At 36.8% G+C, this 23,539-nt stretch overlaps 1 protein-coding gene across 26 annotated transcripts in view; it reads left to right on the top strand.

Moving 5' to 3' along the window:
* ADGRL2 (adhesion G protein-coupled receptor L2) overlaps positions 1 to 23,539 on the top strand; it is a 376,420-nt gene that overhangs the window by 325,656 nt on the left and 27,225 nt on the right. For 17 of the 26 annotated variants that reach the window (XM_032446410.1, XM_032446401.1, XM_015870277.2 and 14 more), the window contains 10 exons: positions 2,324 to 2,338; positions 3,287 to 4,087; positions 12,628 to 12,924; positions 13,477 to 13,580; positions 14,402 to 14,587; positions 15,673 to 15,711; positions 18,630 to 18,813; positions 20,886 to 21,008; positions 21,260 to 21,465; positions 22,545 to 22,718. In XM_032446410.1, the coding sequence (XP_032302301.1) occupies positions 2,324 to 2,338; positions 3,287 to 4,087; positions 12,628 to 12,924; positions 13,477 to 13,580; positions 14,402 to 14,587; positions 15,673 to 15,711; positions 18,630 to 18,813; positions 20,886 to 21,008; positions 21,260 to 21,465; positions 22,545 to 22,718 (2,129 nt within the window). The remainder of the gene's footprint in view (positions 1 to 2,323; positions 2,339 to 3,286; positions 4,088 to 12,627; positions 12,925 to 13,476; positions 13,581 to 14,401; positions 14,588 to 15,672; positions 15,712 to 18,629; positions 18,814 to 20,885; positions 21,009 to 21,259; positions 21,466 to 22,544; positions 22,719 to 23,539) is intronic. The other 9 variants (XM_032446400.1, XM_032446408.1, XM_015870274.2 and 6 more) reach the window with 3 other exon arrangements.

Genomic DNA, 23,539 nt, shown 5'->3' with positions numbered 1-23,539 from the left:
ATGATTTCATCTTCAGTTACTGCAAGACTGAAAAATATGCTATGTTGGTATTTTTCAGCTTGTGAGAGATAACAGCTAGCAGTTGTTACTTCTTTGGTAAAAGAAGCTCTTACATGTTGGAGTTGGTGTCACCCTTGTACAAAATGCAGTTTATGAGCAATTCTTATGTCTTGCTGGTGTCCAGAAATGTATAGCTGCTTTGCTGTCCATGCATATTGATCGAGCTTTCTCTGGGCTCAGTATTCATTGTCCTTGTAAGAATGCACTTAATGAAAAGCTTGCTTTTTTGCATCTCGTAATATAGACCTGTTCAGTAGTGTTTTTCTAATCCTCTTTAGCTTAAAAAAAAAAAAAAATCTATTGAAATACTCAGTTGGATCTCCAACAGAACTAAAATTTTAGACAAATTTGATAGGCATTGCTTTGTCTTAAAATAAGAGTGGTATTGATTAAATTACAAAGAAATTGAGAGTATCATACTTGACATTTCTCTCAGTTCTGCTTCACAATGTATGTTGACTCTGACTGAGTAACAGAAGTCTGCCCTTTCATTAAGAAGTACATCAAAAGTACCATTTTGTACATCTGTGCATTTTTATTTTACGCCTTTTTTGGACTCAAGAATTCAATAGAAAATGTTTTAAAGTGCTTTATACCCTCTGTCTGTATTGATTGGACTTTGCAACATTTATTTATTTCAGTAAGCCCATCTGTCCCTGAAAACTGTACAGCTGTACACCAATGTACTCTGAGAAGACGTGCCAGTAATGATTTTAGTTATCCTTATCTTTTTCCCACTCTCCTATTACTAATTCTAAGTAGGTACAATATCAATATTGCTCTTTGGCAAGGAGTAAGCTCATACATGAAAGTTCACAAACAGAATCATCTGGAAGTCATTAAAACTGAATGTGAAACTCAGAAACTTGCCTAAAAATGCATCTTCTGTTTACTGAAGAATTAGAAAATGCAGAAAAACAGTTGTTATCTAAAGATGCACAAATGAACAAAGGCTAGGAAAACTACTGCTCAGTTTGACAATATTAGCCCCCTCCGACTCCCCTCATGGAGTTTTGGAATTGTTCCCCAAAGGAACACTAGGCCAGCTCAGTCAATATCATTGTCCCAAAATAACCATATTTAATTTTGTTAATGAAACCGAAAATCCAAAACTTCAAAATACATTTTTCAGGTTAATACCATAATACTGAAAATGTCATAACTGTGCAAATAGTTTTGATACACTTCCTTGATATCAGCAGTTATTGTTACACAGATTGGTACATCTGTCATTTTTCAAGTCATTTTATGAAACTAAGAGAACATCCTTCAAAGGCTACTGAGTATGTGAAATAGATTTTATTGCAAATAATTATTGGAAAGCTATTTACTATCTGGACTTCAGCTATAAGTCTTCTTGTAATAAGTTCCTTAAAACTTCCTTGGGGAGAAATTGCTACAGTAATATAACTTTGTTAATTGGGTTTGATTTATATTTTCCATGTGTAGTGGTGGAATGGATATTTGTTTCAAACACTTAGTATGACTGTCGTTGCATACTAGCTTGCTGTTTCTGGCTTAATCGATGATGCTGGAGAATATCTGAATGAGCTAAATGTTAATTTTTTCCTTCTCTTCTTGCTTACTGTGCTTTTACTTTCTTTTTCTAGATGTTTTTGCTTATTCCGTCTAGTGTGATTTTGCAGCTATAGATAAAGAAGTGGCAAAAGTTCTCAAGATTACATACAGGAAAACAAATAAAATGGGGCTAAGGAAAGCTAAAGGATGCAAGCTGCTTTCTTTACAAGAAGTAAAAGCTGAGGGAAGGTGGAGGGGGAAAATTCAATAAGCACACATACATACCTATATAACTCATATACTGTGTTTTGGATTTATAGTTATCTAATTAATATAATATGTATATGTGCACTAGCGCATATATGATATATTAATGTGTCACTCTTAAGAGTCAACTTGATAGCATTATGCTTTGAGTTTGAGAAGAAGAGTATATCTAGAATGCATTAGTGAAGTCATTCATTATTTATTCAGGTTCACTAAGTGAAACAACATGCCAACATATCTGTATTGCCTCCTTAATCTACTAAAATGATTGATCCATGTTCACTTATGTAACCATAGAATCTTTCTCCTGCTAGGTTTTCCTGTTGTCTGTTTCTCTTTATCCAATATAGTGCAGTTCTTATTCTCCCTATATTTAGCGTCTGTTACTAATTTAATCTTTAGATTAATAGTCAATTTATGTTAATCTTCTTTCTTTTTTCCTTGCACTTTTTTATTTTTCTTCCGATGCTTAAAATAGAAGTGGAGCAAAAAGGTAAATAACGTATACAGTCCAAACCCCAGCTCCTTGTTATGTGCCTTATGGATGTTAACCTCTTCCCTTCCCCTCCCCACAACACTCTTATATTATGATAATCAGCAGGATCTCATAAGTACACCTCATAAAGAAGTCGACTGTTTGCAATAAAGTGACTTGGCTGCTTAAAGTAGGTGGCGGGGTATAGTGTCTGAAATACTTGGGCTGGAGGGAAGACTCCCTTGCTTTTTTCTCTCCCTTTCTCTTTGTCTTTCTTTCCCTCTATTTCTCTCACCCTTGGGTAAATTCTTGTTAATAAAGTGTCATCTTGCCTGGCTTCCAGAACCCTCTCCATAGCATGCCATGGTTACAGGGTTTCCTGGTCTGTTTCATTCATTGCTTTGGTTGTGTTTTGTTTTCTCTGCTCCTAATTGCTTTCTCTATATACCTGATGATTTGTTTTGTTCCTTTATTTTTAATCGAGGCACCTCCTTTTTCAGCCTCACCACTTCTTAAAGTTCTAAAGTTGATGTGATTTTTTTTGGACTGAAATGACCTAGCACACTACTGCACACCAGTTAAAAGCTCTGGAACGTTAATGTGTACTCACTAAAAGTCTAAGATGAAAATGCAAGAGTAGCTCTACATTTTCAGCTGTCTGTGTATGCTATTGAGCCTTGGTCTGTACTAGTGAAAGCTGTTCCCATCCACTTTCCATACTGGTACAGCAAGAACATGGTAACTTTAAGAAAAGTGGATGATAACGGGTGATAATTGCATTAATTATAACATACGGTATTATCTAGTGCCAATTAAATTGATTTTTTTTTCTTCCTGACACAGTCATTATGATTTACCTACTTTTTTCTTTTTTCTTTTTTTTTTTTCTTCTTCTTCTTTTTTTGGGTTATGAGACAGTTTTAATTTGACATAATTCTTGTCTTACTTCTCTCTGTGACTTGTTAGTTTTTGTTTGCCCGGGAACCTTGAAAGCAATTGTGGACTCACCGTATTTATATGAAGCTGAACAAAAAGCAGGTGCTTGGTGCAAAGATCCTCTTCAGGCTGCAGATAAAATATACTTCATGCCATGGACTCCGTATCGCACTGATACTTTGATAGAATATGCTTCTTTGGAGGACTTCCAAAACGGACGCCAGCAGACAACGTATAAACTCCCGAATCGAGTGGATGGTACTGGATTTGTAGTGTATGATGGCGCTGTGTTTTTTAACAAGGAAAGAACTAGGAACATAGTAAAATTTGACTTGAGGACTAGAATTAAGAGTGGAGAGGCCATAATCAATTATGCTAATTACCATGATACTTCCCCATACCGGTGGGGAGGAAAGACTGACATTGACTTGGCAGTTGATGAAAATGGCTTATGGGTAATTTATGCTACGGAGCAGAACAATGGGATGATAGTAATTAGCCAGCTGAACCCCTACACCCTACGTTTTGAAGCAACCTGGGAGACAACATATGACAAACGGGCAGCATCCAATGCATTTATGATATGTGGTGTCTTGTACGTTGTCCGGTCAGTGTATCAGGACAATGAGAGCGAGACGGGCAGGAATGCCATCGATTACATCTATAACACCAGGTTGAGCAGAGGAGAGCATGTGGATGTTCCTTTCCCCAACCAGTACCAGTACATTGCTGCAGTGGATTACAACCCCAGAGACAACCAGCTCTACGTGTGGAATAACAACTTCATTCTCCGATATTCTTTGGAATTTGGCCCACCTGATCCTGCCCAAGGTAAGAGTTCAATTTATCTGACTTTTTTTTTTTTTTTTTTTTTTTTTCCCAGACAACTATTTCAATCTCTTTAATCTCAGACTTAGCTTTTAGCAGAAGTGCAAAGAGGATTGGTCTCTGCACAGCTGAGCGGTGCAGTGTTACATTGGTGCAAGGCAAATTTACAGAAATTGTGAAGAGAGAGATTTCATTTAATTTTATTTGGTTTGTGTTTGGGTTTTTTTGTTAGGGTTTGTTGTTGTCGTTGTTGTTTTGGTAAAAGTGTTTAGCTTTTTTATGTTTGAGAATTATTTAGTTTATACCATTAGTTTGGCTTTCTATGGATAAACTAAGTTTGAGTTCATTCATGCTGAGCTCAAAGCCTGTTCCCATTGGTTCTGTTACCTTCCTGCCTTCTGAACTGATTTTACCACCTGTGCAGACCTTTTAACTTTTTGATGCCAGCAGCTGAAGAGCAACATTTATTGAGAAGTCCCAATAAGGATACATAAGGGGTTAATGTGCAATAGCAAGCATAAATACTTTTCTGGAGACCTGTTTTCACAGTTACTAATGTTAGTTTAGATAGATTATCCAACATGTTTTTTGCTGATTTCTCAATAAGTTCATTACAGCTGCAGTTCCCTTGGATTTAGAACAGTTATGTAAAAAGAAGACACTAACTCCAAAAAGAGGGAGGAAAAATGGAGATCTTTAGGTCTCAGCAATTTCTAAGAATGACATGAAAAGGCATAGCCACAGATAAACACCTATGGGAAAGAGTACTGAAACAAATGGTCTGGAGCCGAAGGAGGTGTATGTATCAAAAGACAAAATGTTGATAAGTTGCTTTAGCAATGAAACTTAATACTTCACTTCTGTCATCTAACTGACATACATGCTCAGCAGTAAATTTTTAAACTTTACGAAAGTAGTAATTAGTGGCTTCTTCCGGTGGAAAGTAGCTGTTCTGTTTCAGCTCAGCTAATGAATGCACAGCAGTATAAACTAGTGGAGCACCTCTCCCACAGAGACAGGTTGAGAGAGCCAGGATTGTTCAGCCTGGAGTGAAGGCTCTGAGGAGACCTTCTCATGGCTTTTCAATACTAAAAGAGGCTTACAAGAAAGCTGGAGATGGACTCTTTATCAGGGAGTGTAGTAACAAGACAAGGGGAAGTGGCTTTAAACTGAAAGAGAGGAGATTTAGATAAGATATTTGGAAGAAGTTATTCACATTGAGGCTGGTGAGGCAGTGGAACAGATAGATTCTTGCCAGTGGAAGCTGTGGATGCCCCATCCCTGGAGGCATTCAAGGCCAGGCTGGATGGGGTCCTGTGTAGTCCAGTCTGGTGCGAAGTTTCACTGCCCATGGCAGGGGAGTTTGAACTGGCCTTTGGGGTTACTTCCAAACCATTTTATGATTCTGTGTCAACATATATGTAAATTTTTCTAGATGTAAATATACATAAGAAGCAGTAGAATAAGGCAGTTTAGAACTAATGGATTAGTAATCTCCAGAGCCACATGAAGGCATTCCCAGTCTGTCTCCACAGACCTCCCCATGTATGACACTAGGCTCAGGCCAGTTCCAGTGCCTAGCTCTAAGCTCCAGCGTAGGGCAGCTGTTCAGAAGGCCCTGCACCCCATTTCATAACACATGTTGGTGGCTGCTCTTAGCAGAGCCATACCCACCTATCTAATTAGAAAGCTTAGGCATATTATTTTTCATTCAGTTTAATTCTGATGAAATTGAAGTTAAAGTTCTCCAAAGCTTTACAAGTAAGAGAAGAAAATGGAGGTGCAGGCTCTGCCATGAATAATGTGGCAGAAGCTAATATTTAAATCATTACATTAAGGAAGAAAGTATTAAGGAAGAACAGGGAGAGACAAAAAGGCTTTGTATGATCTTTCCTTTGTGTTAGTAAACCACCCAGTGTTTCCAGTGAAACATTTCATGATGTTTTTATTATGAGTCTCTAACATAAGTTAAAGTACACAGCTCAGCCACATCCTGTCTAATATCAAAAAGACAGTTGTACATCCACTAGCACCCCCTTATGTCCTGGGGTTTTCATGAGAAGAGGTTGGCATGCAAGGCAGGGGGAGAAACACTTTCTTGCAATCAGACCTAGATGAGAAGGGGCCCAGGGCACGCTGCGGGGTGCTTGCCACTCTTCTAAGCTTTTTACCCATTCATCCATGAAGATACAAAAGCAGTATTTTTTGTGAGTGAATTGTGAGACTTTGTTTTAAATGCATTAAGACATCAGTAAATGCATTTGGATTGTGACCTTTTAAAATATAGAAACTATTTGAATACATAATACATATATTCACAAAAGGGGTTTTCCCCCTATATAAAGCCAATAAACAGTATTTTATTATTCTATGGATCTGTATGTGGCAGATCTAAGAATATGTTTCAGTTCATTTCCTCTTTTGCCTAAACCAATTGCCTTTAGTTAAAGATTACCAAATTAAAGGAAAAATTATCTTGCTTGTCCTTGAGATGTACTGTTATAAAATGACAAAGATATTCCACACGGTTTATAGCTCTGTATTTTACTTGTATTACATTCTCATTTCCTCTTTCTTTCAGCATAATATCTATATAAATTGGAGACCAGTTCTTCTATTGTTACAGAGCTTAAAGTTCTATATGTGTAACATATAGATCATGGAATCATTAAGGTTGGAAAAGATCTCTTAAGATTGATCTTGAAGTCCAGCCATCAGTCCATCCTCACCACGCCCACTAACCATGTTCCTGAGAAACCACCTCTACACATTTCTTAAACACCTCCAGGGATAGTGAATTTGCCTCCTTCCTGGGCAGCCTGTACCAGTGTGTGACCACTATTTCTGGGAAGAAGGTTTCTCTCTTATCCAACCTGAACCTCCCTTGGTGCAACTTGAGGCCATTACTTGTAAACCTATTGCTAATTACCTTGAAGAAGAGACTAACCCCTGCCTCTTTACAACCTTCTTTCAAGCCTTCTTGGGCTTCTTCAGTCTAAACAAGCACAGTTCCCTCAGCCGCTCCTCATCAGACCTGTGCTCCATACCCCTCAATAGCTTTGTTTCTCTTCTTCAGACACGCTTCAGTATCCCAATGTATTTATGGAAGTGAAAGGTCCATAACTGAACAAAGTATTTAAGGTGTGGCCTTCGATCAGATTTTCAGTACATTTGACAAAGGATGCGTAAAGGGAATTTTTGTGTATCTTTTGTGTGCATGTGTGTTTTGGTTGACTTAGATGTCTTAATCATCCACTCAGAGACATACGTGTTAGGATAAGATTCTTCAACTCACCTTGTAGGAGAACCTTCTTTTTGTGTCTTCTGCAATGGTGCTTTAATACCAAGTGCTTAATGGTGTCACAAGGTCAGTGGCTCAAAATTGGAAGTCATGGTCTTTTCTGTTTGAGTGGTTAACTTGGGGCCATTGTAGAAAAGTCAGCAATCTGTGTTCCTTCTGTTGCTGTGGGAGCAATAATGATATAGACACTGATTCGTTTTTTCTGCCTGTCTTAGCTATCAGTTCTTGTCTGCACCTGAACTTCCTACTATCAAGTGCTTCAAAAACAACAATCTTCTTCTTTCATAAAAGACAAATTTATCACAGTTGAGCCACATTTTGACCTGCAAGATTTGTGTTTGCTCCCAAGGCCAAAATTGTGAGACTCTCTCATGACTTGAAACCCACCTTTTTTCTTTATATTGTTTCTTCAACTTTTAAATCTGCTTATTGAAGCCACAGAAATACTTCTATTATTAACCTAATGATGACTTTGACTTTGCTGCGTACCTGCAGCATATTTTCCTCCTGTAACTGTGTGTGTTATGTGCTCCTTATATCCTTGTCTTCTTGAGGATTATGAAAATTTCTGATCTTAGAAAAGATCACAGCTGCTGCAGTCAAGCTACCATCTTACTCTCCAAACTGGGTCTGCTGCCCTTAGAACTCTCCCCTTAACCTCAGTCTCTATACATTGTTTTTTCTTCTCTCTCCTCGTGGGAATTATAATACATAGATGTGGAAGTGGCTTTCGGAGCTACAGCTGACAAGTACCACTCAGGTACCGCACAAGAGCATATTTTCTAAGGTTAAGTGTAAAAATTGTGTTTAAAAGTCAAAACCTTAATTCAGAAATAATTCAGAAGTATATCAGGACCTGCAGAGAAGCAACTATGAAAACATTAGAGCATATTTTTGTATATTTCTTGAAAATTTAATATATGTGTTCCCATACATGATTTCTAAAGGAGGCATCCCCAAAGATCAAACAAATAGCTGGAGTAGGATTTTTAAAAGGAATTTTAAGTTAAAAGATTGGGAAGATTGAAGGGAATTTTCCCACTAAAATGTGAATGAGTATTACATTGTAAGGTTTCCTTGGTAACAAAAGGAAGATAAATCCTTTTGTTCTGTTTTAGTGCGTTAGGGAGAGATTTCATCTGCACTCATCCCAATTTACGCAGACTGTGCAAACTGTTCAAACTGGGGTTGTCTCCCCTTTTGTACCATGATACCCATCATTAAGTTTTATTGGATCACTGCAGGAAAATATGGATGTTGTGAGTGTTGATAGAACAGAAAGTCGTCAGCTACTATCACCGAGGGCTTTAAGTGACAGGAAGCTAGTGCAAATAAATCTTTATAACACCAAGAATCTATGATGAAGTCATGCAGCAAATTGTTAAGTAAATTAGATCTTTGCTATTATAGTCAATCTGCTATGCTGCAGATTGATTAAAGAGAGAATGTACAAATAAAGATAACCTAATGGGGACCAGATAACACATTTCTTGATCATAGGCATTTTGCTAATTTTGTAGTATATTTATTCTCATTTTCAGGGTATACCTGAAAATGCCCACAAAAACATTTCACTTCCAACTAAATCGGATTTTATAGCATCAGCAGAGTACTGGCCAGCATAATAGCTGTATCCTATAGGTAATTAAATAAGTCTTAGTGACTTCCCCGGTATTCACTGAAGCGTAAAAACAGGCACATCACGGTAATAAGCAGAAAGCAGGAAAACCTGGGTTTGCACAAGTGTCTGATCCCTGTTGCTTTGCACAGCAGCCCATTTTTGAAAATGAAGCTATAGAATTAGGTTTTTGAATGTTCAAATATGTTGAAATATCTGGCCTGTAAAAACATGTTTAAACGAAAAATCCACGCAGCCTGTTTGATCATGATATCTTAGATGCAGAGATGAAAATGGAACTAATAGTGTTTTCAGAAATGATTAATCATCGGGGCATTCTGGATCAATTTTAAATGTATGGGTATGGTTGTGTTTTGAGGGTTTGGTTTGTTTGTTTTAATGTAGTTAATATCTACTTAGAGTAGAAACCTGTAGGTAAAGAATACAAAATTGAAGAAAAAATGTCTCTAAATCTCTTCTTCACTGTCAGTTGGGGAAACAAAGTTACTATTCCCCTGCTGTCCTAAGCAATTGTGTTATGGTTTTTTTTATAGACATCTCACTGTTAAACAGGTGTTAAGTTTTACTCCAGTGATGTCTTAATTTTTAGAAACATAGTATATACGGCTGTTTAAATCAACAGTTAGGAGCTGCATGAAACAAATGTAAGTTAATTACTCTCAAAAAGTCTCTGAATTTACTTCCTCTTGAACTTATTTTTTATCATACAAAGACTGTCTTCAGCTGATAAAGTGACCCACCCATATTTAAAAAAAATAAAAATAAAAAAAATAGTTCATCAAGTTCTAGCCCCCCGCCCCCTCTACAGGCTGCCAGCTGCTAGATCAAGTACTAGATCAGTTGCTTAGGACTCCCTCCAACCTGGCCTTGAGCACCTCAGAGGACAGGGCTTTCACAGCCTCTCTGGCCAATTTGTTCCAGCAAACATAGTCAAGAAGTCCATCTCACATGGCATTTTAAAGAGTCTTCAGCCTTCTACAGACTATCCCCAGCTGCTCAGAGTGATAGGCCAATGACTCCTACAAACATTTTGTTCTTCCTTTTACTTGCAGCTTGTAAATCATCAGTGCCATTAGCTTGTATATGCAGGTACTCTGTGGGTGCCTAGGAGCCTGTAAGTACCATCACCCTGGGCTTTAAGCATCAGATGGTGGAAGCCATCATGTGTCTTCTTGTAGCTCAGGATAACTTTTCAGTTTAAGTTCCCCAACAGGAACAAAATGATCCACCTTCTGAAATCTGGTGTATTCCTAATGATGCGTTTCTATATTTTCAGCCTTCTCCTTCCCATCTTCCACACTGTCCTGAAATTTCTTGTTACATTCTTAAATATGCCAAATTCTTAATTTTCTTATTTAAATCAAGAGAAAATATCTTAGAAATAGTCTCTGTCTTTTTCATTTTTTGAGGGTGATGGTTTGGAGTCTTTTTCCAAAAATGGAAGATTACAAATACAATTCAAAAGTATGCAGGTCATTTTTAATCGTAGATGGTATGCTTGGGAATTGATTGCAGTGTATGGCATTAAGTTACGTAAAGACAGCAGAATATTATAGCTGAGAGTACAGCACAAAGTGCACAAAAGATCACTTCACTACTGAACTTTAGAGAATAGTTTTGTATTCTTACTGTGATAATTTGCTCTTGAGAGAAAAACTACAGTGAAATTGAAACCATTTCAAAGAAGAAAGCTATCCTAAACATTACAGGTTTGAGCAGTAATTGCAATAATGCTAAGACACATTTAAGTGGTTAAATACGTAGTTATTAGCACAGTGTGTTAGGGAATGGATAGAAATAATGGATTGTCCCTTGCATCATCCTGTGTCCCCTGCAGCTTCCCATTCCCCAGGACCTGATTCAGTAGGCATTGCCTGACACTGCTGCAAGTGATTGCAAATGCTTTTGACAAATGTTAATTGGGAAAGCACTAGAAAGCTGGATGCCTTGTAATCAAAATAAAATTATAGCAGTTTCACAAGATGTCAGGCAAGCACTTGCAGAACAGATTCAGAGATTTCAGTGGGTTTCATAGTAGCTGGCTGGGCCATAGATTCAGCACAATTACACAGACTTTCTTCAGACAGCCAGGAATTGGAACATAAGACAGCCGCTGAAGAAGTATGTCATTTGTGAATAAGGAAGGGATAAAAAAAAAAAACAAACAAAAAAAACCCAACACTTCTCTTTATACAGTCTTTAAAAATAGTTGTCAGTTTTCAAAATCTGCACTCTAAATTCATATAAAAATGAAAAGATTCCTTCCAATCCAAGCCATTCTAAGATTCTATGATAGTTGAGTCTCCTAAAATATTTTAAATGTAATATAATTGAAATAAATTCCAAACAAGTGAAAGTTAATTTTATTCAAAATGCAAACATAAAAAAAAAAATAATAAAAAAAAAATTGCTGACAGAAAGCTTAGCGGAACTTCTTTTGATTTGGTAATGAACTTATTTAGAGAGCATGATAAAAAACACTGTCTGTACCTCAAAGGTCAGGAGCACAGAACCCAGCCACGACAAAAAAGTCACCTTCTCCAGTTAAGTTATTCCTGAAATTAGATTAATTTATTCTTGTATTGGTTAGGATGTAAAAAAAAAATAAAAAAATAGTTGATCTGAGAATATTTAATCTCAGCACAAGGATTTCTGGTTATACATGCCTTTAAAGCACTGTGAACACTCATGAAGATTTGAAAATAATTCATGGTGACTGCTTCAGTTACTCTACTTGCTTTGTTTCAGCTGTTGCTCCATGTATATTTCAAGGTGATGAACAGAAATTACAGAGATAGCATTAAGTAGCGCTATCTCTGCAAAACCTCAGAAAAGGAGCCAGGCCTGCTGCTCCTCCCAGCCCCAGCAGTACATTTTGGTCAGAAATTATTTAGCTGAAACCTGTCCTCAAGTGGCATGAAAGATTGCGCTAGGTGCTTGCCACTGGCTTTACATGAGACATGGCTACATACCTGCTTTATCAAAAAAGGATGTTAGGGCCTTCAATGTTCAAACACCAGAACACCACGTCTGTGCTCTGCGTTTGTTCTGCTTGAAGCTAATCAGGCATGCTGCAGTTCTTTCAAGCAGAATGACTGCCGGGTAGGAAGATGTAATCGGAATTATTTCCCTGGAAGGTGTGTAGTGGGTTACTTGAAGTTTTTGGATGTTTTTTAAAACGTTCCTGTTAGTTACAGCCTACTACCTTTGTTTTTAAAGCTGAATTGTACTGTTTATGGCTCTATCTATTGAGTTCTTCCTTCTGTGGAAGCAACTAAGTAATCTTTATTTGCTCTGAGCACGTTTGTTTTGTACTGATAACTGGCTAGGACTGCCTTTCCGCCTTTAGAAATGTAGCTACCGATTTCTATTACGGAAGAGAATGTTTAGAGAATGTGCTGAAACTTCATACTGTTATGAGTTGGGAGGAAAAAAGTTCCTAAGCACTCAAGATAGCGATAACAAAAGCGTGATGTTAAGGTTAAAGAAAAGGAGACACCAGAGAATCCACTATAACTGCATAAATAACTTTTTTTTTTTTTTTTTTTTTTTAGTAATTCTGAAATCATTCACTTTTTTATTACTCTTATTTTCTCTGTGCAGTGCCTACTACAGCAGTGACAATAACTTCTTCAGCAGAGCTATACAAAACCACGGTTTCAACCACTAGCACTACATCACAGAAAGGTCCTGTAAGCACAACTTTAGCTGGAGGAACAAAGGAAGGAAGCAGAGGACCCAAACCACCGCCACCCATTTCTACAACCAAAATTCCCCCTGTGACGAGTTTTTTCCCTTTGCCAGAAAGATTCTGTGAGCCAACAGAGGCCAGGGGGATTAGCTGGCCTCAGACACAAAGAGGAATGATGGTTGAACGGCCTTGCCCCAAAGGAACACGAGGTATTGCCTTTAAAAATATATCTTGATTCCAAGCAGACGTTTCAAAGGCACTGTGCCGCTCTCTCATGGTGATTTTTCTTAAATCTCAGGCTGTCTGTCATACGATTTTTTTTTATTACTTGGAGAATGCAGTATCTACAGGCAATGGTGAAGTTCTAATCTACAAACTGCATTTGAGTGTAGATTCAGAATTACCTTGCATGTACGCTTTGAGAATCCAGGTCAAATTTTAGGTCTTTACTTGAGGACTGTTATGAAATATACTTACAGCTGCCTTTCTCATTATGAGCTCCCCTCTGGATGAGCTCCAGGAAAAATCAAGGGCTTTTTGTTTGTTTGCAGAAACCGTCTGGTACTTTTCACTGACTTTTTTTATTGCTGTTTATCATCTACCTTATTTCCTTGCGTATTTTTTTTTCCCAGTTATTGTCAATTGCTTACACTAGTGGCATTCAGAATTTAACACTGCTAAGGAGCACATTGTCACTGATTTCCTGAATGCATGCAAAAAAATGGTTTCAATTTCACTGTAGTTTTTCACATCTGTTGTAGGAACTGCTTCGTATCTCTGTGTGGTTTTAACGGGAACATGGAACCCCAAAGGCCCTGATCTTAGCAACTGCACCTCACACTGGGTAAATCAGCTGGCTCAGAAGGTTGGTTGAAACCTTTTAATCTGATGTTCACTCGTGATTAAAGATTTTAACTGCTAGCATTAATAATTGAGTTTGTTGAAGCTGTGTTTATTACTCTGTATTCTTTTGAAATAGAAGGAGTTGCACGTACTTTGTGTGTAAAGCATTTACCAAATGTTTGGCTCATAAGTGTATTAAGGCACACTCTTTTGCTCAGTTATTGAATGGAGTCTGTACTTCTGTGTTTTCATAGCATTTTAAAGCAAAATAGCTCTTCTAGTGTTTTTGCTTAATAAATAAAATATAAAATCACACAGCAAAAAGTCTGGTATGTACAAGGCTTATTGGCTCAGGGAGAATTTTAGTTGAATAAATAGATTTTTGTACAAGTGCATTAATAACAGTATGATTAGAGCGCAGAGGCACTTTTCTGTGTTTTCCTTCCCTACTGAGATTTACTAAGTTTATGAAAACCGGATAATTTGTTGTCAGTACCAGGCTACTTGACTTTCAAATGCTTCAAGCAGTGGTGTGAACAAATGGATTCCTTACTGTCTGATAATGGCAAAAAAATAAAAGTGAGGATGAACAGAAGATCTAGCCCAAAAGTCCCAGTCTGATTTCTGGTTTTGATGACTGTTAAGAACTGCTTTTGTGTGTCACGGATCTAAGAACCTTTAATCTTCTGAGATAAAGAGAATGTTATTGGTCTCAATTAGTTGCAGATTTCAATGTATGTGCAAATGGTTATTTCACCACAACAAAGGTACGTGGGGAATTGGAATTAGGAGCCTCAAGCAGAACAAGGGACCCTGCTGAGATAATATAAATTGTCATTTCAGATCAGAAGTGGAGAAAATGCTGCTAGTCTGGCCAATGAACTGGCTAAACACACCAAAGGACCAGTCTTCGCTGGCGATGTTAGCTCATCAGTGAGGCTGATGGAGCAGCTCGTGGACATTTTGGATGCTCAGTTGCAGGAACTGCGACCCAGTGAAAAAGATTCTGCTGGAAGGAGTTATAACAAGGTACACACCTCTGTTCACCTCCTCTTGCTGGGATAACCGTTGCCCTTTTATTTTTTTTTATTTTTTTTTTATCCTTTCAGAAATATTAATCCATACTTTGTTCCTGCGTGCTTATAGTTCTGGAATAAACGTGTAAGAGAAAACAACAGTAAATACACAGCGGAAAGTTGCAATTACCTTCTTTTTAGAGCATAAGATAAAATTCACAATAGAATAAAATTCACTGGTCCTCAAAAATAGCTGTGTGTCCTTTATTAAGATCTTGTATGCATTATAAATAATGTAGGTAAATGGGCACCAGCTTACAGAAATTCTCAACCAAAGCAGTATTTTTATTCAGTGAACGTTTTCACCCTGAGCAATCAATGGGATTCAGCATGGTTGCTCAGTTTTGCTTTAATCTGAATTCCTGCAAAATAACAGCATTTTCTTAGACTTTTTAAGACGCCAGCATCACTTACAATTGATCATATCTCCTAGGATGATCTAAACCATAAAGATGTAGGTTTGTTTGTTTGGTTTTTTGTTGTTGTTTTTTTTTTTTTTTTTCCTGTGGAATAGTGTTAAGAGAAACATTTCAGAGAAAAATTATGTCGCAGTGTTTTAGATACAAATCACAAAAGCATTACCGTTCCAGTTTTTCTTGGAAGAAATGCTGTATTTCATGGCCTTTTTCTTTCCTCAGCTCAGTCAACTAACTACAAACAAAACATTTTTCAGCCTGCTTTAAAGAGAGCTCCGTGCACTCCTCTGTTGTCTGGGCAATAGTTTTATTTACAGTCCCTAGCTACACTTAGAAGAGTTTTCCCTTGAACAGATAAAGTGTCTACACAAGGATTTCCTCCTTTGACCTTTTCACACAAATTCCACTGCTGGGACAAAGATCCCTGGGCACCTTTATAATGGTTGGGAAAAGGTTTCCTGTTTGATGTTTTTCTGTAGTCATCGCTGAACAAAAACTGAATTAACGTCCAAACTCTTTACAGTTCAAACTACGGATTTGAAACACCAGACTAAATTTTGGGTATTTCTGAAGCTTTCCAGAATGTGTCTAACTTCTGATTTTCTTTTCTCTTACTAAAAAGCTCCAAAAACGAGAGAAGACATGCAGGGCTTACCTTAAGGTATCTCTCATGTGCTGTCACCCTGCTTTCTCCCTGCTTCAGCAACCTGCCACGCTTTATCATCTTGCTGCATGATCCTATGTATTTCAGTCTTTGATAAATGTGTATTGTGCCCCATATCAACTGTACAAATGTTGGCTTTGCACAGGTATAACACTCAGAAAAAAAAAAATAATTAAAAAATCAAACTTTATACTTCTCTAACCTCAACTTATTCCAAAGCAGAAATAGTTATTATCTGAATTGGAAGTAACATCTCTCTCATGATATGACTTTTGGTAGAGGAAAAAGCTGGGAAATGAACAGAAGTGACTTCAGATTGATAGTATTTTATATCAAAGACTGCTTAGAATTAATTTGCTTGCATGAAAAGTGTACATTATATAGCCTGCTTTGTTCTTTGTGTATTCTTATACCTAGCAGAATTACTCCATCTTACAGTTTTAAGAGTTGTTACAAAGGCCAATTTTGGTGATTTCAGGATAAAATATAAGGACAAACTTTCCTCTAGCTGTACTGTTAAAAATATACGTATAATGTATCCCATTAGCCAGGCTATATGGTAGGCACATAACATATTGCTATCTGATTTTCAGTTTCTTTCATCTCTGGTAGAATGGTTGCCCATAGTGGCCAGCTCCTGCTCTGTGATACAATGCCAGTAATGCTGCCTCACACCTGTGATAAGGAGAAAAAAATGTCCTAGAATAGATCGTGTCTGTGGTTCTGAAAGATTTTATTGCACATTTTTTTCAAAGTTTCTTTTACAATGCGTTTTTTACTTGTACCTTCTGAGATAAAATATAAGAACAATTTTTAAAAAGAACTTTGAAATACTTTGCAAGATAATAAAATAATTCAAATTCTTACTGAAGGGACACTTCTCTGTATTGGATGGTCTCTCTTTTATCCTGCTGCTTAGGAAACGGAATAAGAGATGTCCAGTTACTGCAAAAATTTGACAAAAAGAGACAAGGATCTGGAGAGAAATGCACTTCTTAAATAATAAGTGTAATAGGTTTTTGTCAGAAAGTGATTTTGAATAGGAAAAGGAAACCCAGCAGGCATTGAGCAGACTGAATTTTCATACTTTGTTTTCAATAATAAACATTAACATGAGAAGAGCAATAATTGGCTTGCTTGGACAGCTGTGTCAGAGGGGCATTGTGGTTGTTCCACCTCCCCACTTGTCTTTGTCTGAGTGAAGAGAATACCTCAGAAATATTATTGGATAGGTGATCGGTGATCATTTACCACAGGAAAAATGCAGAGCTAGCTTGTCCCATAATAAATAAAAAGTGCTTCATATTAATGAATGCATACCATCAGCACTATATAGAGATACATAAGAAGCCATAGCACAACCTTAATTTTCGACTGGTGTCATTTTCTGTAAGTCTCAGATGGGCTTCTCTGCTTAGATAAGGCTAATAACCCTCTTGAAATTACAAATCAAAAGCTGACTTACACTATGCAAATGAAGCAAGTTCCCACTTTGTGACAGAGGATTCATTTGTACCTCAGATTAGAGGCTCCAATCTGTATTTCTTGGTGACTAATGAATCTGGCCTCTGCAGACCAATTTCTGTTCCACTCTAGTTAATGGCTGCAGCAGTATCAGTGCGAGCGTTTTGACTACTCTGTCTTCCGTTAGAGAAAGAAAAAAGGCTTTAATGTCACTTCGAAGTATCTTCCACCTGCCAGGAAGGTCGTGGTGGTTCACAACACAGACAGAAAAAGGATATTAAAATGGATTAGGCTAATTAATCTTGCTCTGACAATAGCCTTGACCAACGTTTCCTACTCTGATTTGCACAATGTAGTATTCCAGACCAACATCTTCCTGTTTGTACACTGCATTCTGTTTCCATTCCTGATGCTTTTAAATTGATCAAACAAATTATATATAGGCTTAATGACACATGATGAGTAGGTAAATGGGACAGAGTAAACAGGGTGTTTCAGCAATGCATGGCGTACTCAATGCACAGCATACTCAATGCACAGCTACATTTGCATTAATGTAAGTGCCTGCCTTCAATTGATTAACTGATTACTGTGATTGATTGGATTATTTTGTAAAAATAATGTAATCATGTCTCTGAATTCTTCTTCTTCCTTATTTACTGTTACTTTATATGCAGCTTAATGAACCTTAAAACATAATGATAGAGTTGTTACAAGAAGGACTTAAAATGGCAGCTTTATTCAGCTTTTCTGTTTTGCCTTCACTGATAACATGGACAGTCAGTGGACATCTTGTTTGCTCTATTGATTTCCTTTTTTAACTGACCTTTGTGCAGGAATGGGAGTTAGTAATCTTTTTAAGTATCTATGAACAGGTACAAGAACAGGAGGGGGAGTGAGAGTGGCCCAAGCTAATTTATATCCGCTGAGTCAGCTTCATTTCATGCCTCCTGTAATAAAGAAGGCAGTTTGTCATAGACAAGTAGTTTATAGCACAGTGGCTGCATGAGTTGTGCTAAGTTTCCAGAAGAGTATTATTGCCATTTTAACCTAAGCTGCAGGATGCCAATTTTGGCATTAGTGTTTTTAAATGGAATTTATATATTTTGACATTAACTTTAAGATGAAAGCTTCAGGCAAAATTTCTGGCATTTATTTTTATACTTTTTCAACACATTAATATGACTTTCTTTATATCTGATATGAGACAAGTCAAATCTGCATGTGTACCACTTAGACCACACAATGCTAGTGGCTAACTGCACTTCTATTAATGGTAATCCAGCAAGGGAATGGAAAATATTTTTATGTTGAAATAGTTTTCTAGTGCCATTAAATCACAGTAAATCATTCTGACAGTTAAGTATTATAATTGTCACCAGATAACGCTGGAAATTTTCCCCAGCTGCCTAAGGCGATCGGACCTAATGATAGTTTTCTAATGAATGCAGGCAATTGTTGACACAGTGGACAACCTGCTCAGGCCTGAAGCTCTGGAGTCCTGGAAAGACATGAATTCTTCAGAACAAGCCCATGCAGCCACAATGCTACTTGATACATTAGAAGAAGGGGCTTTTGTCTTGGCTGATAATCTCTTAGAACCAACCAGAGTCTCAATGCCCACAGAAAATATCGGTAAGTTTATTTCTTTTCAAGTACTAATTAAAGTGCTGCGAATTGCTCTTACACAAAAACAGAATAATTATTCTTTGAAAGCTGAGCTGTGCAGCATTTGGTATAAAGCTGTACTTTACCTGCCTGTGTAGGAAAGGAGTTATTCCTAAGTAGATGTGAAATGCTTTTGTTTTGTTCTGCAAAATTAGCATTCTTCTTCAGTATCCTCAATACAGTGTAGAATAGAAAGTACTTGATGTTGTGAAGTTGATTTACCACTGAAAAAATCATTAGCAGAGCCTATGGATATGAAGAATGCTTAAATGGCAAAGTATGGATTTTTTTGAGGTAACGGCTTTCTGTATGGCTGTGGAAATGCTTTTCTATTACATATAATCTGTTCTTAATGAATTTAAATTACTTTTTACGATGCACTCTGCCAGTTAAATATTTTAGGCACTCAGAACATAGGCAAAATGTTTACATTAAACATGACTGCCTTCAGGTAAAAATGTGTTCAGTGGACTACATCTCCCATAATGCAGAATAGCTATGCTCCAGAGACTGCAAAATAGCTGAAGATAGTTGGAGCATAATTTAGAATTTAAGTGGTGACAGAGAAATGAAGGGATTTGGTATTAGAGATGTGCAAATATTGGTACATGGGATGTGTTAAAGCAAAAATAATTGCTATGCCTAAAATTAAAATTCCTTCATCATATTACGAAGATGAATGTAGTTTCAGCGAAGTACAAGGAAGCTGAAAGTCTTCTAATTTGAGAGGTACTGAAATGGAGACTTGGAGTAGACTGCAGAAATTAGACTTTTCACGTTTCAGTGTCTGCATATTAACTGTGTAAGATGTTACTACCTAGTTTATATTTTAGAAGATACTAGGAAAGGACTGGGAGGTGTTACTGTCTGTTATCAGAGTTGTTTCTGAAGGCTTATAGGTAGAACTGCAGAACACTGCAGTCCAAAATTAATTGCTATTTATTTCTCTCACCTGTATAAGAAAATGTACTTGGGCTTTGCAGGGAAAAAAGCAAATAACCTTTTTGCAACTGTGATGTATTATATTTCTAAGACAAATGCACCTTTACATATAGCTGGACATCTCACTAAGCATGTGCACACTGTTACATGGAGCTCAGTAGACTGTTTGAACATCACTATTTGAAGACAGCTATAATAAGCTGTCTTCAAATCATAGCAGTGCATTGCTGATGCCATGCAATCTGCATACCCCAGCACTGAATTTCCAATATGCAAAATTGTGTATGGTTTAGAGTCTGGAAAATAATTCTCCCATATTCCTTTTGTAGATCCACAGCTTAGACATACATTCCGATAATTAAACAAGTTTAATGTACCACAGATATTTGACAACAAATTGACCGCTATGGCTTATATATTTTTACATATCCAAGGGAATCCAGACTTTAATGTTAATCCCATGAAAGCTCCCCAGTATGCCACATTATATAAAATTAAAACTGACTTGCTGAATGATGCCTGAAGTTTTCAGTTTAAATACTATTTTAACATTACTATTTTATTTATCAACCATTCTACAGAATTAGATATCTGGGGGGGGTGGGAGGAGTAAAATGGTATGAATATTGCTTAGCTAAATACACAGCACAAGTGTACTTAGGCATTTATTTGCTGACTTCTAAAACATCTTTAAATCGATACTTGAAGTTCTAAATCTGCTGGCTGTGGATACTGCATAGATATTAGGAGCTTCAAAATTAATGTTTCTCTGCAATACGTATGTTTGCGGTATTTTTAAATGGATTTTTTAGGGGCACACATTAAAGCAAGGTTTGATGGTATGTTTTCACTATTAAGGTGCTGTCATTTTCTTTAAACTTTAATAGTGTGCACTAGCTTTAATTAAAGTAACTCTGTGTAATTGAAACATTCTAGTATAGATTTCCCTTTTGATGGCAAATGAGACCGGCAGTGTGATAAAACTAAATATTGGGGAAAACAATTGTCTCCTGGCATATTGTAATCTGGCCAAAAGATGCTTTCTGCATCCTCCTTTTAACACTTTTTTTTTTTTTTTTCCCCTTGAATCTGCTTAGTTTTGGATGTTGCAGTGCTCATTACTGAGGGCCAGGTGCAAGACTTGAAATTTCCTCAGGGCAGTAAAGGAGGCAACTCAATTCAGCTGTCTGCAAGCACTGTGAAACAGAACAGCAGAAACGGTGAGTCCTGAGCACATAGCATCAAAACTCCATTAAATTCAATAGATTACCTCCCCTAGTTAAAAAATGAAACACAACAAAACTGTTCTGTGACTTTTTCTTGAACATAGGAGGTACCTAGGCATTTTTCTTCAAATATGTAGCCTGAAAATGCCTTTGTGTTTACTGATACTTTACTTTCATTACAGTACAGACTACAGCTTTCCTGTATGTTCCTGTGCCACAATGATGAAATTTCTTTTCTTTTGTAGGGCTAGCAAAACTGGTTTTCATCATTTACAAAAGTCTGGGGCGTTTTCTTAGCACAGAAAATGCAACCATAAAGCTGGGCAGTGATTTTGCTGGTCGGAACAGTACAATTGCAGTCAACTCCCATGTCATTGCAGCCTCTATCAACAAGGAGTCTAGCCGGGTGTACCTGACTGATCCAGTGTATTTTACTCTGGAACACATTGATGTGAGTTATGCTAATGAATTAATGGGAAGGTCATAAAATCAGCAAGAGAGAAAAGCAATGCAGAAAAATAACCTTTTTTTCCATTTAAATTGTAAATGTTGGACTAGGTCAGAGACATGAGCTTAGTTAAGTTTGTGAACATAAAATTAAATGAGCCTGGTTCAGTGATTATTAGAACTTAAGTGTATTCTTAATGAAAGCTAATTCAGTAATCAACATGAAAATGTAAATGACTAATTTGTTTCAAACTGAAAATTAACTCTTACCTTAGAAGCAGGGGAGAAAATAACTTTTAAGATTCTTGTTTGTCTGGTGTGACAAAATAACACAAACTTTTTACAATGAGTTTGGACCAACCTCTGCAAGTCTATATGCCAGAATTGTTTAAAATTAATTTATATAATTATAGCGTAGTGTATAGTGAAGTGTTATGTCATGGTTTTCTGTGCTTTCAATCTGTGTATATTTTGTCATGATTTAAGTTTCCTTGTTCTTCTGTTTGATTCTTTCTATTTTTCTATCTTCTTTCTATGGAGAAAGTAAAGTACAGTGATAGAGAAAATATAGTTTGATTTTCCTCCTGTTTTGCCATTTTTTTTGTAAGTGTTCTCATTGTTTTTCATCAAAATAGATAGACCTTGAGGAATGAGATTTTTCCTAGTATCTATTCACATGACTTTGGCCTGAACATAGATGGGATTGAAGGGTAGGGATAATACTTTTAAGTTCTCAGTTACAGGAAAAAATATCTCTTCAAAATAAATTTGCTGTCCTAATTTCACAGACACAAAAAATGGTTATGTTGTACCATTGGTGCATAAAATTGTAAGATGGAAATTGTAATTGTTTAAAATTGGGTCTACAGTAATTGAAACTACACTTCGGAGTGTTTCGGACTATAAAGTCCATTTAAACTAGATGTCTACCTTGTATAACATAGTCCACAATTTTGCTGATGAAAAACTTTATTGTCCGAAACATGCAAAGTTTAATCTAAATTACTCTTTACACATATTAGACAATTGTTATTGCCATCTTAGTGTGTAAAGTCCTTATTTTTTTGTCCTTTTATCTCTCAGCCTGACAATTATTTCAATGCAAATTGTTCATTCTGGAACTACTCTGAGAGGACTATGATGGGATACTGGTCAACTCAAGGCTGCAAACTGGTTGACACAAATAAAACTCATACAACGTGTGCTTGCAGTCACCTCACCAACTTTGCAATTCTTATGGCTCATCGGGAGATTGTGGTAGGTAATGATATTTCTAGCCATGAGCAGGGAACAAACTTTTAAAGAGTTTGCTTTAAATTTTTAGTAGGATACAAAATTGCTGAAGTTTCTTAAGTATTTATAGCTTCTACCCACTCACTCCAAAACAGTTTGCTTTCTGTAGCACTTTTCTTCCTCCCCATAAAGTTACAAGTAAAATAAAAAATAAAACAATAAAAAAAATAAAAATAAATAATAATAAAAAAAGGACAAGAAACTTCTTCCAGTCATGTTTTGAAGTAACTGACCAACCTTACAATGATTTTACTGACTTCGCAGTATGACTGGAGGCTTTCTAGGGGGCAAGTGTGCTGGTTTTCCCCTGGAAGCACAAGTGCAATTCTTAAAGCAGGAAGGTCAGAGCTGGTACTAATTTCTTAATTCCCTTATATACTCTGAAATTTTGTCATCTACTTAAGCACTTACTGGATGTCTAGGGGCCCGAGAAGATGTAGTATTTGCAAAGATATGGGGCTTCTCATAAATTCGCTGTATTCTGAGAGGTAACTGAAAAGATAACTGAGATGACAAAAGTGATTCTGTTACAACTGAAGGAACCATCTTTAGATAAACATAATATTAGATCTGGAATTACACACGCAACATATTCTGCATTTTGTCCTAATTGATGTGTAAATCTTTGCTTTCTTCTTCATCATGGAGTTGCAGGTCTATAGGAAAGAACATGTACACATACAGGAGGTCAAGTGAAAGTTCTCGTCTTTGCATCAGAGCCTAATGCTACTTTGAAAATGTTGTCCCTAATTACTTCTGCTTCATGTGTTTGCAGAAGATCATAG

The sequence above is a fragment of the Coturnix japonica genome, chromosome 8 (assembly GCF_001577835.2).
Source record: "Coturnix japonica isolate 7356 chromosome 8, Coturnix japonica 2.1, whole genome shotgun sequence".
Lineage (NCBI taxonomy): Eukaryota > Metazoa > Chordata > Aves > Galliformes > Phasianidae > Coturnix > Coturnix japonica.
The sequence above is the reverse complement of the archived record's forward strand: the minus strand, read 5'-3'. Positions and strand labels throughout refer to the sequence as shown.